The 16,234-nt window shown below is 37.6% G+C and overlaps 1 protein-coding gene across 3 annotated transcripts in view; it reads right to left on the bottom strand.

The window, feature by feature from the left end:
* The window catches only part of MEIKIN (meiotic kinetochore factor), a 118,611-nt gene that overhangs the window by 50,353 nt on the left and 52,024 nt on the right, over window positions 1-16,234 (bottom strand). For 2 of the 3 annotated variants that reach the window (XM_070465061.1, XM_070465063.1), the window contains exons 9-12: window positions 13,247-13,317; window positions 10,533-10,697; window positions 9,412-9,492; window positions 5,452-5,571 (exon numbers count right to left, since the gene is read on the bottom strand). In XM_070465061.1, the coding sequence (XP_070321162.1) occupies window positions 5,452-5,571; window positions 9,412-9,492; window positions 10,533-10,697; window positions 13,247-13,317 (437 nt within the window). The remainder of the gene's footprint in view (window positions 1-5,451; window positions 5,572-9,411; window positions 9,493-10,532; window positions 10,698-13,246; window positions 13,318-16,234) is intronic. The other variant, XM_070465062.1, reaches the window with a different exon arrangement.

The following is a 16,234-nucleotide window of genomic DNA, read 5'->3' as shown; positions in this document are numbered from 1 at the left end:
TAGGCAAAAATTTAAAACTTTAAACTATGAAACTTCTAGAAGAAACCACAGAAGACCTTTGTGACCCTGGGTTAGGCAAAGATTTCTCAGATATGACAGCAAAGGCATATCCCAATAATAAACTGACAAGTTGGACTTCATCAAAGTTAAAAATTTATGTTCTTCAAACTGTTTCACAAGCAATTACCTATTATATGATTCCACTTATATGAAATGCCCAGAAAAGGAAACTCGAGAGACATAAAGTAGATCAGTAATTGCCTGGGGCTGAGAACAGGGCTTAAGTATAAATGGGCATAAGGGATCTTATTGTGGGTAAAAAATGTTCTAACACTGACATATGGTGATGCTTAAACTCTCTAAATTTACAAAAAATCATTTAATTGTAAAACTTTAAATGGGTAAATTTTATTATATGTAAAATATACTACATTAAGGTTTGTTTTTCATTTTATTTTTAAGAAGACAGTAGAAATAGTGTGGAAAGACAAAGCATCCACTGGATGATTATTCTTCAAAGCATATATCTGATAAAGGATTTGCATCCAGAATATGCAAAGAACTCTCAAAATTCTACAATAAGAAAATCAACTGATTTTTTAAATAGACAAAATATTGGAACAGATATATATCACCAAAAAGGATATGCAGATGTCAAATAAGTACATGCTGCTGCTGCTGCTAAGTCACTTCAGTCGTGTCCGACTCTGTGTGACCCCATAGACAGCAGCCCACCAGGTTCCTCTGTCCCTGGGATTCTCCAGGCAAGGATACTGGAGTGGGTTGCCATTTCCTTCCCCAAAACAGGTACATGAAAAAGTGATTAACATCATTAGTCCTTAGGGAAATACAAATTAAAATCACATTACGATATCACTTCATATCTATTAGAACGGTTCAAATTAAAAGACTGGCCATACTAAGTGTCACGTGTAAAGAAACAAATTTCAAACACTGCTAGTAGAAATGTAAGATGGTATAACTACTTGGAAAACAGCTTGGCAATTTCCATTTTTAGGTATTTACCCGAGAGGAAAGAAAATATATACCCATATTGTAAAAGAATGTGTATTATAACACTTGCTAAAACAATAAGGAAGATTTTATTCAAAACCTGCAATAGTGATGTTGCAATAGCAGAGAGAGGTTGTGTCCAACTCCAAATACAGCAAAGATAGCTGGGGATTTAAAGCCAATGGACAGTGAAAGCATCAGAGGATGGGAAAGCTGCTAAGAGGAGAGACAAGGGTAAGGAGATTCTTGCTAAACTGATCTAAGATTCTATGATTTATGATAGGAAATATATATTTGGTCTTTGCCCCCATTTCTGGCATAGAGCTGAAATTCCCTAGGTAATAAGAGAAATGAGATGTCTATCTGGCTGTTCCTGAATCATATCCTTTTATAATAAGCCAGTAATTTAGTGAGTAAAATGTTTTTCTGAGTTTTATGAGCCACTAAAGAAAATTAATCAAACCCAAGGAGAGAGTTGTGAGAACTTATGACTTACAGCCAGTAAGTTAGAAGTAAAGGACTTGTGACTGGAGTCTGAAGTCTCAGGAAATAGGTCATGGGAACCTCCAATTTGTAGCCAGCCTGTCAGGAACACAGGTGATAACCTGGGCTTGCAATTGGTGTCTGAAGTATATGGTGTTCCTGTAGGACAGAGCCCTTTACCTGTGGAATCTATTGCTGTCTCTGGGTAGACAGTGTCAGAATTGGGTTGAATTTCATCCACCTGCAATGCAGGAGACTTGGGTTCAATCCCTGGGTTGGGAAGATACCCTGGAGAAGGGAAAGGCTACCCACCCCAGTATTCTGGCCTGGAGAACTCCATGGACTGTATAGCCCAAGGGGCCACAAAGAGTAGGACTGCTAAAGGCAGCCAGAATGATCAGATATAAGGGGTAAAGGCCTTTCTGTAAACTGGTGAGCAGAATTCTTGCTAAAATCATATTCAAGGATGGACATGGAAGCCCAAGGTCAAGGCCTAGTTGAGAAGAGAGCTCAGGATAGCCTCTCTAAAGTTTGATTATGGAGAGATTCTTTGTTAACACAAATACTTCACTGAAATGTTCCCAGCAGCTAAATAATCTAAATGTCTATAAAGAGATGAATGGGTAAATAAATTATGGTATACCATGCAATGAAATATTACTTAGCAATAAAAAGGAACAAGCTATTGATACACTCAAACACAACAAACTGTGGAAAATTCTTCAAGCGATGGGAATACCAGACCACCTACCCTGCTTCCTGAGAAATCTGTATGCAGGTCAAGAAGCAACTGTTAGAACTGGACATGGAACAACAGACTGGTTCAAAAATGGGAAAGGAGTACATCAAGGCTGTATATTGTCATCTTACTTATTTAACTCATATGCAGAGTACATCATGAGAAATGCTGGACTGGACGAAGCACAAGCTGGAATCAAGATTGCCGGGAGAAACATCAATGACCTCAGATATGCAGATGACACCACCCTTATGGCAGAAGGTGAAGAAGAACTAAAGAGCCTCTTGATGAAAGTGAAAGAGAAGAGTGAAAAAAGTTGGCTTAAAACTCAACATTCAGAAAACTAAGATCATGGCATCTGGTCCCATCACTTCATGGCAAATAGATGGGGGAACAGTGGAAACAGTGACAAACTTTATTATTTGGGGCCACAATCACTGCAGATGGTGACTGCAGCCATGAAATTAAAAGACACTTGCTCCTTGGAAAAAAAGTTATGACCAACCTAGACAGTATATTAAAAAGCAGAGACATTACTTTGCCAACAAAGTTCCATCTAGTCAAGGCTATGGTTTTTCCCATAGTCATGTGTGGATGTGAGAGTTGGACTATAAAGAAAGCTGAGCGCCAAAGAATTGATGCTTTTGAACTGTGGTGTTGGAGAAGACTCTTGAGAGTCCCTTGGACTGCAAGGAGATCCAACCAGTCCATCCAAAAAGAAATTAATGCTGAATATCCATTGGAAGGACTGATGCTGAAGCTGAAACTCCAATCCTTTGGCCACCTGATTCATTGGAAAAGATCCCGATGCTGGGAAAGATCGAAGGTGGGAGGAGAAGGGGACGACAGGGGATGAGATGGTTGAACGGCATCACTGACTCAACGAACATGAGTTTGAGTAAACACCAGGAGTTGGTGATAGACAGGGAGGCCTGGCATGCTGCAGTCCATGGGGTCACAAAGAGTCAGACACAACTGAGTGACTGAACTGAAACTGATTGATACACTCAACAATATGGCTGAATCTTAAAACAGCTATGCTGCGTGAAAGAAGTCAGACTAAAAAAACAAAGTCTCTCTCTTTCTTGAAGGACTCCAAAATCCAATCTGTTATGACAGTAACTAGATAAGTAGTTGCTTGGGGGGCATGAAGAAAGAGATTGTAATATTATAGGAGGAAACTTCTGGTGATGAATATTTTCACTATCTTGATTGTGGTGGTGGTCTCAATGATGCTTATATACAGGAAAACTTCTATTTTTACTTTTATTATAGTTGTCTTATAATATTGTGTTAGTGTCTACTGTACAGCAAAGTGAATCAGCTATATATATAGATAGATAGATTCCCTTTTTTGGATTTTCTTCCCATTTAGATCACCATACAGCATTGAGTAGAGTTCCCTGGGCTATACAGAAGGTTCTCATTAGTTATGTATTTTATACATAGTATCACTAGTATTATCTATGTCAATCCTAAATTCCCAATTCACCCCATTCCCCTCTTCCCCTTGGTATCCACAGGCTTGTTCTCTATGTCTGTGTCTCTATTTCTGCTTTGTAAATACAATTGTGTATATCAATACCAGGTTTTCCTGGTGGCTCAGTTGGTAAAGAAACCACCTGCAATACAGGAGACCACCTACAATACAGGGGACCCAGATTCGATCCCTGGGTTGGGAAGATCACCTGCAGAAGGAAATTGCAACCCACTCCAGTATTCTTGCCTGGGAAATCCCATGAACAGAGGAATCTGGTGAGCTACAGTCCATGGGTCACAAGAGTCAGACATGACTTAGTGACTGAACCACCACCATATCAATGTCAACTTTTGGTGATGAATATTTTCACTGTCTTGATTGTGCTGATGGTTTTAAGGGTGCTCATATACGTAATAAGTTTAAATTGCACACTTTAAATATGTGTAGCTCATTGTATGTCAATTATATCATGGCTCAACAAAGAATTTTTTTTTTAAGTAACAGTTCCCAGTCTCAACAAGGCTCTCAGCAATGGGCTATAATTTTGGGTTTCCCTAGTTCTTCCATGGCACCCCACTCCAGTACTCTTGCCTGGAAAATCCCATGGATGGAGGAGCCTGGTAGGCTGCAGTCAATGGGGTCTCTAAGAGTCGGACACGACTGAGCGACTTCACTTTCACTTTTCACTTTCACACATTGGAGAAGGAAATGGCAACCCACTCCAGTGTTCTTGCCTGGAGAATCCCAGGGACGGGGGAGCCTGGTGGGCTGCCATCCAAGGGGTCGCACAGGGTCGGACACGACTGAAGTGACTTAGCAGCAGTTCTTCCATTCCCCTAAACTCCTATTTTAAACCCTTTTTAATATCCTTAAGCCTCTTATCCTATATTCTTTCTTCCTCTTCCTTTCTTTCTGAAGATTATCTTCTCTCTGAAGGTTATCCCTCAAGTTTCCTCTAGTCTCGGCCTTTCTCCACCCTGGGAGTCAAAATAAACTTTATACTAGAACATTCATATCTCCTGTTTACAAGCCCTTACCAGCACCCCCTCCAGAAAAAAATCCAAATTCCTTAACAAGGATTATAAGACCTTCTTTGATGTTGGCCTCTACTTATCTCTACAATCTCATCTCTAGCTTTTTCCTGACCATCTGCATCCCCATCTTCACCTTAGGGTCACACCAAGGTCTAGATACAATAAACTACTACCCATTCCTAAGTTCTGCATTTTTATTTCTTTATCTCTCTGCCCTTTTCTTGTCTTATTCTTTCTGTCTCTCTTGTCTGCCCTCTCTCCCTTTTCTCTGTCTCTTTCTCTCTCTCTCTCTTCTGTTCTCCTCTCTTTTTCCAGTCACCCTCTTTCTTTACTCCCATCCTCCCACCCCCCTATCCCCCCAGCCATGGCTCTTAAGAGTTATGAGTTTTATTAGTACTTCCATATATTCTTGCTAACACAACTAAGTTGATGTCGACAATTTCTATGTACAGACATACTGAGTTTTGGATCCAAGTAGGATAATACTATTTCCTCTGGGTTTTTTTATATTCCTAGGTCTTGATGATGCAAAATTACAGCCTAATATTCTTTATTTGGAATTATATCTGATAGCTGACTCCACATGTAGATGATGTTAGTCTCAACTGAGTTACGGATCTCTTGAAGTGTCTCATATACAAAGTATCCAATATAAAAGTAATTATTTCTTTTAGTAAGTGAAGGAAAATTTGAAACTATACCTCATTTGAAGAACTGTCTTGCAAAGTTGACACAGGAACAATTTCATTTGAGTTAACATAATTGCTGACATTTGGAAATAGTTCTTCAAAAGATGTTTTTTGCACTGAGGACAAATCAATCTATAAAAGAATACATTACTCTTGTAGAAGTACAATACTGCAAAACAATCATTTTTAAGTAACCAAAGAAAAGTTGAACTACTCTCTCAATTGAATGATTTTCTTGTGAGCTTGACATATGAATAATTTCATCTGAATTAATATAATTGCTGATATTTAGAAATGCCTCTTCAAAAGATGCATGTTTAACTGGGAACAAATGAATCTATAAAGAATAATACAAGGCTCTTTAGCTTTAAAATTATTTTTAAATAAGAATTTTCATTTGCTAAAGTATCATCTAATTTATACACTTCATAGCAAATAGATGGGGAAACAGTGGAAACAGTAACAGACTTTATTTTGGGGGGCTCCAAAATCACTGCAGATGGTGATTGCAGCCATGAAATTAAAAGATGCTTACTCCTTGGAAGGAAAGTTAAGACCAACTTGGACAGCATATTAAAAGGCAGAGACATTACTTTGTGAACAAAGGTCTGTCTAGTCAAGGCTATGGTTTTTCCAGTAGTCACGTACTGATGTGAGAGTTGGACTCTAAAGAAGGCTGAGTGCAGAAGAATTGATGCTTTTGAACTGTGGTGTTGGAGAAGACTCTTGAGAGTCCCTTGGACTACAAGGAGATCCAACCAGGCCATCCTAAGGGAAACCGGTCCTGGGTGTTCATTCGAAGGACTGACTGATGTTAAAGCTGAAACTCCAGTATTTTGGCTACCTCTTGCGAAGAGCTGACTCACTTGAAAAGACCCTAATGTTGGGAAATATTGAAGGCAGGAGGAGAAGGGGATGACGGCGGATGAGATGGTTGGATGGCATCACCGACTCAACGGACATGAGTTTGGGTAAACTCTGGGAATTGGTGATGGCAGAGAGGCCTGGCGTGCTGCAGTTCACGGGGTCACAAAGAGTCCAAACACGACTGAGCAACTGAACTGAACTGAACTGAATTGCCCACTAAATGAAATTCACCTACCTAGCAACTACACCTCATGAACTGATTTCCCTGATCTTCCCTTAACTGTTAGACTTCCCCAGTGTTCTGCCTTTGCTTCTTTTTGCCTACCAACTGTACACTAGAGATTTTTAAGTCTCTACCTTGTTCCAGAGCACCATACCCCTATCATTATCAGGTTGCTCAAGTTACCACATATTTCTACATCAAAATCAAAATATTTAAAGCCAAAGTCATGATCCATTCTCCTTAGTTTTGGATTTCAAGCAGCTCTGTCATGTTGACGCTCCAGATCTGACTAGAGTAACCCGGCCTAAACCTAGGCTATACCACATGTATGTGTGCCCAGAACGAATTATCAACTGCACTGGGGATTGGAGGCATCTGCCCTTGCCCAGCTCCTCTTCCTCGTAGGGAGACAGAAAAGCTTCAGACCTATCAATGTGTATCTTGAAACAGTGTTAAGAAGGTCACCTGAAAGTGAGACCCTAGAAAACGAAAATCCCTAGAGGCCCTTGAGTCAACTGGCCTCCTTTCAGGGAAGCCAGCCAAGGAATGACAGCTTGGAATTGAGGGGAAGTTAAATGACTCATTTGGTGGCAGCAAGCTATGGAATGAACCAAAGGGCAAATAGACTCATTTAATAAAAAAAAGAAAAAAAATGTAGACCTTAAAATGTCAAGCCATTAAGTGCTCTCAAAAGTATTTTTATTTATTAAAGACACTAAATATTTACCTACAAAATGGGAGAAAACATTTGAAAATTTTTTATCTGGTAAGGGTCTAGTATCTGGAACATATAAATAACACAACTCAACAATAAAAAGACGAAGAGCCTAACTTTTATTTATTTTTTTTCCATTTATTTTTATTAGTTGGAGGCTAATTACTTTACAACATTGCAGTGGTTTTTGTCATACATTGAAATGAATCAGCCATGGATTTACATGTATTCCCCATCCCGGTCCCCCCTCCCACCTCCCTCTCCACCCCATCCCTCTGGGTCTTCCCAGTGCACCAGGCCTGAGCACTTGTCTCATGCATCCAACCTGGGCTGGTTCTGTTGAACCTCAGAAGAACTCTGGTTGGGTAAGAGGCAAATTATAGACTCTTAGAAGAAAATACAGGGAAAAAACTTCATGACATTGCATTTACTAATGACTTCTTCGATATGTCACAAAAGCAGAAGACAACAAAAACAAGAACAAAAGATAAACTGGACTACATGTCAATGTATGGCAAAAACCACCACAATATTGTAAAGTAATTAGCCTCCAATTAAATTAAATACATTAATTTAAAAATTAAATTTTAAAAAAAGTAAAAGTTTTGTGCATCAAAGGGTCCTATCAACAGAATGAAAAGCTAACCCACAGAATGGGAGAAAAGATTTGTCAACCATATACCTGATAAGGGGTTCATATCTAGAATATATAAAGAACTCTCACAACTCAACAACAAAAAAATTAACAACCTGATTTTAAAAATGAACAAAGGACTTGAACTGAGATTTCTCAAAAGAAGATATAAAATGACCAGTAAGCACATGAAAAGATGCTCAGCATCATTAGCCATTCAGTCAGTCAGTTGTCGCTCAGTCATGTCCGACTCTTTGCGACCCCATGAATCGCAGCACGCCAGGCCTCCCTGTCCATCACCAACTCCCAGAGTTTACTCAGACTCATGCCCATCAAGTTGGTGATGCCATCCAGCCATCTCATCCTCTGTCATCCCCTTCTCCTCCTGCCCCCAATCCCTCCCAGCATCAGGGTCTTTTACAATGAGTCAGCTCTTCGCATGAGGTGGCCAAAGTATTAGAGTTTCAGCTTCAGCATCAGTCCTTCCAATGATCACCCAGGACAGATCTCCTTTAGGATGGACTGGTTGGATCTCCTTGCAGTCCAAGGGACTCTCAAGAGTCTTCTTCAACACCACAGTTCAAGAGAAATACAAATCGAAACTACAAGGAGATACCATCTCACACCTGCTATTAAAAAAAAAAACACACACACAGAAAGTAATAAGTGTTGACAAGGATGTAGAGAAATTGGAACCCTTGTAAATTGTTGGTGGGAATGCAAAATAGTGCAGCTGACATGGAAAATAGTATGGTGGTTCCTCAAAAAACTACAATGAGAGTTACCAAAGGACCAGCAATTCCACTTCAAGTAATATACCGAATGAATTCAAAACAGGGTCACAAAGAGATATTTGTATACCCATGTCCATAGCAACATTATTTACAATAGCCAAAAGCAGGAAGCAACCAAATGTCCAACAACAGAAGAATGGATAAACAAAATGTGGTACATTCATACGATGAAATATTATTCAGTCTTAAATAAGGATGTAAATTCTGACATATTCTTCAGCATGGATGAACTGTGAAGGCATTATGCTGAGTGAAATAAGTCAGTCAAAAAAAGACAAATACCATATGGTTCATTTATATGAAATGCCTAGAACAGTCAAATTCAAAGAGACAAAAAGTAGAATGGTGGTTACAAGGGACTGGAGGAGGAAGGAATGGGGAATTTACTATTCAATGGGTATGAAATTTCAGCTTTGCAAGATGAAAAATTTTTGAGTTATGGATGATGGTTACAACAATGTGAATGTACTTGAACTGTATATTTAAAAATGATTACAAGGGTAAATTTTATGTTATGTATTTTTGCCACGGTAAAAAATTTTTAAAAGAAGAAAAATATTTCTTTCATGTATAATAGTATATAGAGTACTTCCAGTGAAAATACATTTATGCAACAGAAAATACAGACATTACTGACTATGAGAAATATTCTTCTAGTCTAGTATAAATAGAAAAATAGGGAGAACAGAGAGCCAGAAAATAGATACTACAAGAGCTAAATGCTAATAATAACACTTACCACTAAACCAGGTGTTTGCGAAGATGGAGTACTTGTTAACAGGCCTCTGCTTTTCTTATCAGAAGTACTGGAATGTGTGTTCTATCAATATTTTGTGAAACAGAGAATTGAACAGCAGAAAGAAATAAATACAGTAAACACAAAATTTTATACTAGATCATAATGTGTCACAGTAATAACATTTTAATTTACTAATTCAATTTTAAATCACTAGACAGGTAACTAAAGAACTGTTTGACTTGAGCTAGGTTAAACAACTTCCAAAAAAACTCCAAGTAGTACAAATAATAAACCTCTTTGAATAGGTGTAAGTATATGCTGAGAAGCCTGGAACCCAAACTCATAAAATTTGAACATCATAGGGAAGTTGAGTTAGGGTTCTTTTTTTCTTTCATCTTTTCTTCCTTTCACTCTTCTGGCTTAGAAATCTCTTAAACTAGTTGTTCAAGACATAATTTGGAATATTTATTAGGAAACTTTTATCAAAAAATTTATAGGTACTTTTACTTAGTACACTAAGTCTGTTAGCTCTCTAATTTATTAGCTATGTAATCTTTCAATATGTGCATTTGAACAGGAATTATCATGCAAATATTATATATGAAACATGCTGCTCCAACGAAGGAGCACAGTTATCTGATAGCTCCCAGCTGCAACATCTTTAGAATCTGCTTCAGCTTTTAGGTTGAGGCCATTACTTTCTTTGGCAAGCCTCAGTCAACATCTGAACACAGCAGCCCAATGTAAGATTCCTGTAATGGACAATCTATGCTGAGACCTCCCCACTGGGAGAGCTTTTGTCAGCTCTGCATTGAAGACTGAGGCTATTTCACCCCAATCTTCCTTCCTCCCTGCTTTCCTTTCTCCAGTATTACCCCCTCCAATATGCCACTTGAACTCTTAATTCTGCTGAATAATCTTCCCCAGTGGTCTCAAGCAAACCAATTGTCAACTGTCAGTCCATTTAAAACATACCTGCCTGTATACAGCTGTAAGTATATAGATTCTCAGCAATTTTTCCTAGCTTTGCTAAGAAATTATGTACATCTAAATCTTTCTAAGAAGTATATTTTCATTTTACAGTCTGTTCAAGAATCAGCTAATAAAAGGCCAGTGCTTACCAATGCAGGTTTGAGAGACTGAGGCAGCAGAACTTTAGCAACTGATTCACCTGCACTGCTTTCTACAACAGACCTCTGGTGAGATGATGAAACCTTGATTTTTAGATGACGACAGCTTAAGGTTGTTTGAAAATTTGTATCTCTAGGTTCAGGATCTTTTTCAGGCTGAAACAAATTCAGAATCCTAAGACACATTTCACAGTGCTATAAAAATATTTGTATCACTTCTCAGATGTCCTACTTTTATTGTTTTATGGATGTGTGTTATAATTAAAATGGGATATGTATTTCTATCTATAATTCTCTCAACTTCAAAGTTTAAACTTAAAGATAAAACTTCTCAAAAATAAGTAAAGCATTCTTCGTTCCTGCTATAGTATTTTTGATCTCAAGCATTCCTTTTCTGATTATTTCTTAGAATTTCGATCTCTCTGCTTATGTTGCATATTGTCTACTTTTTCCTGTAACTGCCTTGGCATATTAATTATAGTTATTTTATATTTCTGGTCTTATAATTCTAACACTACTGTAATATCTGACTCTGGTTCCAATGCTTATTCAGTCTCTTTAAACAATAATTTCTGACCTTTAGTATGGCTTGTAATTTTTGCTGAAAGGTGGACATGTTGTACTGGATAATAACAACTGTGGTGAATAGTCTTTAATAATTCACTGATAAATTGTGAGGGGAGAGGGGAAGCCTTCTACAATTCTATAATTAAGTCAGTATTTTATTGAGCCTATGCCCCTGGACTGCGAACATCACCAGTTCTTCTTAGTTCGCCTCCCCCAAAATTGAGACAGGATGGCTAGAAAGGACCATCCTGTAGCAGTTGGGTACTTCCATTCCCCAATATGGAAGGCTAGAGGGAGCTAGAATTGGGTAATTTCCTTTCTCCACTTGGAAGGGCAGAGCTGGCTGGAATCAGGTATTTCCCTTCCCCAGGTAGGTTAGGCTCTGCTAAAATCCCAGCAAGTTAGGATCTTAAAGCCTGCTGAGAGCAGGCTTTGTTAAGAAGAACAGAATATTCTGAGATATTTCAAAATGGTTTCTTTTCCCTTCCCACTACCTGAACCATGAGGGTATTCTTCACTGATATTCATTATGAGGATGTGGTAGAGTTTCTGCAGGTAAAACTCACAGAAGTGTGGAGGTTCCTCTGATGAATGGGTTCCTCTTGAGTGTCTACAATGAGCCTTCAGAAATTCATCAATGACATTTTTGGTTTTCCCACCCCAGCACTGGCTCTCAGGGAGGTTTCTGTTCATGTGTTTCTGCTCTGGTAGGTCAATATTCTTTGTATCCACCTGTCTGTCTTTCCACGATCTGGTGTAGCAGTTTACCATGCGACCTTACTTCTTTGACAGATCTATAAAGCGCTGCTCATTTTTCAGTTTGTACAGGTTTCTACTTGCTAGGACAGAGCAATGATTTATAAATTCCTTTCATGTTAGATCAGAAACTGGAAGTCCTCCAATTTTCCAAAATTCTTTATAACATGACCTGCAAGCAGCACTCGGCAAAACTGGCCCCTCTCCCTTTTAGGAGCAAAAGCCCTACTCCCTTATCTTCTATGATACAGTATGCTGTTTATTTTCCCCTCCTCTCTGTCCACTGTTTCTTTTCCATCTGACTGTAGAATTTTCCAAGAATTGATCCTGGATCCATTTCTCTTCCTTACTGTCTAGATACTCTTTCCCAAGTGATTTCGTCAAATACTATACCATCTAAAATATCTCTAATATTGTACACTCCTCTTTTATTTTTCTGACCTGCAAACTTGCAGCCAGTGGTGCTTCCAACATTTTCATCTTCATGTGCCTTCAGACCTTCTACTTTTCCTGTCACATTATATACCACCTTTATCCATCAAAGCTGCTTAAAACACAAACCTAGAAGTCTTTCTTGACACCACTCACTCTTTCTGCCTCTATATCCAATCCATGAACTCTACAGGCAAAATATCTTGAATCCATGCATATTTTTCCATATCTCCTACAAAACATCCTAGTTAAAGCTACCACAATCTCCCACCAAAAATCTTTGTAACTTTGTATTTATGAATCTTCTTGCTGACATTCGTGCCCTCTCTCAATCTGCTCCCCAGTTGTATGACAGTATGGTAGAGTGAAAAAAGTATAGGCTTCAGATCAAGCAAGACTTGCCATAAATTTCTCAAGCATATTGGTTAACACTTAAACCTCATTTTTCTCAGCTATCAAATAGCTAAAAAAATAAATGAAAAACTTACTGAACAGGAATGCTATAAAAACATATAGTTAACAAAAACTGCTTGGAATAATGCTTACATTGAGTAGCCACTCAAATAGTAGCTACTTTTATATACAAAGTCAAGTCCGAATTTCTCCCCAAAGACCACTAAATTTCAGGCCTAATGTACTGATTTATAATTCCTTAGCATAGAACACTGTTTTGACTACAGAGCAAATGCATTATTGTCACTTTAAATTACTAACAGATAACCAATTATCCAAAAAGAAAATGGAAAAATTGTACATTTAAATCCTCTTTCATTAAATTTATATAGAGTGTATAGACATGTAACAATAATGTAATCTGATAAACTCCAAAAGTGTTTTCAATCATTGGCTTAAACAGCTGAAAAATAATTCGTATATTGTCTAAAAGAAAAAAGTATTTTCTATATTAATGAAAGTTATGGTTTATAAGCTTATTCTGCTTCAATACTTACTTTTTCTTTCTTTTCCCCAGGGGTCGAAGGGTAATTTTTCTCAGCAAGTAAAGCTCCACAAGATGCATTATCTATAACAAAAATATACTATAGTGTTAATTATTTAACCTGTTGTTACATCTAAAGTACAGAAAAGAGAACTCAAATTTGAAAAAAAATGGATTTTAATGATTGATTTTGTAATAGTTTTAGAAGAAAAACAGTATATGTTGAATAACCTAACTTGAACAACCTGACAGGAGAAAGAATTCATAAAAATATCTTTATCTCAAAATCTCCAGGTTTCACAGGAATAACTAAACTGTATATAAAAGATTTATTTTTCAATTAGTAGAAAGAGTTGAATGGAACCTGAATTCTTAATTATCCTTCCATTTCCACTCTCTTTCTACTATAACTTTTTTACTAGCATTTAAAACATACTCAAGCTTCTTTATTTTTAAAAAATTTATTTTTTAATTGAAGGATAATTGCTTTACAGAATTTTGTTTTCTGTCAAACCTCAGCATGAATCAGCCAAGGGTATATATATATATCCCCTCCTTCTTTAATCTCTCTCCCATCTCCCTACCCATCCCACCTCTCCAGGTTGATACAGAGCCCCCCTGTTTAAGTTTCCTGAGACGTACAGTAAATTCCCGTTGGATATCTATTTTACATATGGGAATGTAAGTTTCCATGTTACTCTCCATACACCTCACCCTCTCCTCCCCTCTACCCATGTCCATAGGTCTATTCTCTATGTCTGTCTGTCCACTGCTGCCCTGTAAATAAATTCTTCAGTACCATTTTTTTAGATTCTGTATATATGAGTTAGAATACGATATTTATCTTTCTCTTTCTGACTTACTTCACTCTGTATAATTGGCTCTAGGTTCATCCACTTCATTAGAACTGACTCAAATGCGTTCCTTTTTATGGCTGAGTAAAATTCTATTGTGTATATATGTACCACAACTTGTTTATCCGTTCATCTGTCGATGGACATTGAGGTTGCTTCCATGTTCTAGCTGTTGTAAATAGTGCTGCAATGAACAATGGGATTACATGCGTCTTTTTCAATGTTGGTTTCCTCAGGGTATATGCCTAGGAGTGGGATCGCTGGGTCATATGGTGGTTTTGTTCCTAGTTTTTTAAGGAATCTCCCTGCCATCATCCATAGTGGCTCTATCGATTTACATTCCCACCAACAGTGCAAGAGCTTTCCCTTTTCTCCACACCCTCTCCAGCATTTATTGTGTGTAGACTTTTTGATGATGGCCATTCTGACCAGTGTGAGGTGATATCTCCTTGTAGTTTTGATTTGCATTTCTCTAATAATGAGTGATATTGAGCATCTTTTCATGTTTATTAGTCATCTGTATGTCTTCTTTGGAGAAATGTCTGTTTAGGTCTTTTCCCCACTTTTTGACTGGGTTGTTCATTTTTCTGGCATTGACTTGTATGAGCTGCTTGTATAGTCTGGAAATTAATCCTTTGTCAGTTGTTTCATTTGCTATTATTTTCTCCCATTCTGAGGCTCGTCTTTTCACCTTGCTTGTAGTTTCCTTTGCTGTGCAAGAGCTTTTAAGTTTAATCAGGTTCCACTTGTTTACTTTTGTTTTTGTTTCCATTATTTGTTGTGAAACAGCTTTTAAGTTTAATTAGGTTCCACTTGTTTACTTTTGTTTCCATTACTCTAGGAGGTGGGTCATAGAGGATCTTGCTTTATGTCATTGAGTGTTCTGCCTATGTTTTCCTCTAAGAGTTGTATAGTTTCTGGTCTTACATTTAGGTCTTTAGTCCATTTCCAGTTTATCTTTGTGTATGGTGTTAGGCAGTATTCTAATTTCATTCTTTTACATGTAGCTGTCCAGTTTTCCCAGCACCATTTATTGAAGAGGTCTTTACCACATTGTCTTTGCCCCACTGTATATTCTTGCCTCCTTTGTAAAAAAATAAATAAATAAAGGTACCCAAAGGTGCATGGGTTTATTTCCGGGCTTTCTATCCTATTCCATTGGTCTGTATTTCTGTTTTGTGCCAGTGCCATGCTGTCTTGATGACGGTAGCGTTGTAGGATAATCTGAAGTCAGGAAGGCTGACTCCTCCAGCTCCATTCTTTCTCAAGACTCCTTTGGCTATTCAGGGTCTTTTGTGCTTCCATATGAATTGTGAAATTTTTTGTTCTAGTTCTGTGGGAAATGCCATTGGTAATTTGATAGGGATCTCACTGAATCTTTATTTTGGGTTTGGTAGTACAGTCATTTTCACAATATTGATTCTTCCTACTCAGGAACATGGAATATCTCTACATCTGTTTACGTCATCTTTGATTTCTTTCATCAGTGGCTTATAATTTTCTGTGTACAGTTCTTTTGTCTCCTTAGGCAAGTTTATTCCTAGATATTTTATTCTTTTTGTTGCAGTGGTGAATAGGATTGATGCCTTAATTTTGCTTTCTGATTTTTCATTGTTAGTATATAGAAATGCAGGTGATTTCTGTGTATTGATTTTGTATCCTGTGACTTTGCTGAGTTCACTGATTAGCTCTAGTAATTTTCTGATAGTATCTTTAGGGTTTTCTATGTACACTATCCTGTCATCTGCCAACAGTGAGAGGTTTACTTCTTCTTTTCTGATCTGGATTCCTTTTATTTCTTTTTCTTCTCTGATTGCTGTAGCTCGGACTTCCAGAACTATGTTGATTAACAGTGGTGAAAGTGGACACGCTTGTCTTGTTCCTGATGTTAGGGGGAACACTTTCAGTTTTTCACCATTGAGAATAATGTTAACTTTATCTGTACCCCACACTTAACAGTTACATAGCTTCCAAAAATCACCTCCCTCTAAAGTCCACTGTCCACACTGCATACCCAAAATATTAATACAAATCTAACATCCGCTTAGAACCCTTCAAAGGTTTTTTATTACCCTCAAGTTAAAACTTAAGCTCTTTAAACTGGCATGCAAACTCTTGTTTTTCTAATCCTTATATTACATATTATA

This window comes from Odocoileus virginianus, chromosome 3, assembly GCF_023699985.2.
Source record: "Odocoileus virginianus isolate 20LAN1187 ecotype Illinois chromosome 3, Ovbor_1.2, whole genome shotgun sequence".
In the NCBI taxonomy this organism is placed as follows: Eukaryota; Metazoa; Chordata; class Mammalia; order Artiodactyla; family Cervidae; genus Odocoileus; species Odocoileus virginianus.
This window is presented reverse-complemented; position numbering and strand designations above follow the sequence as displayed.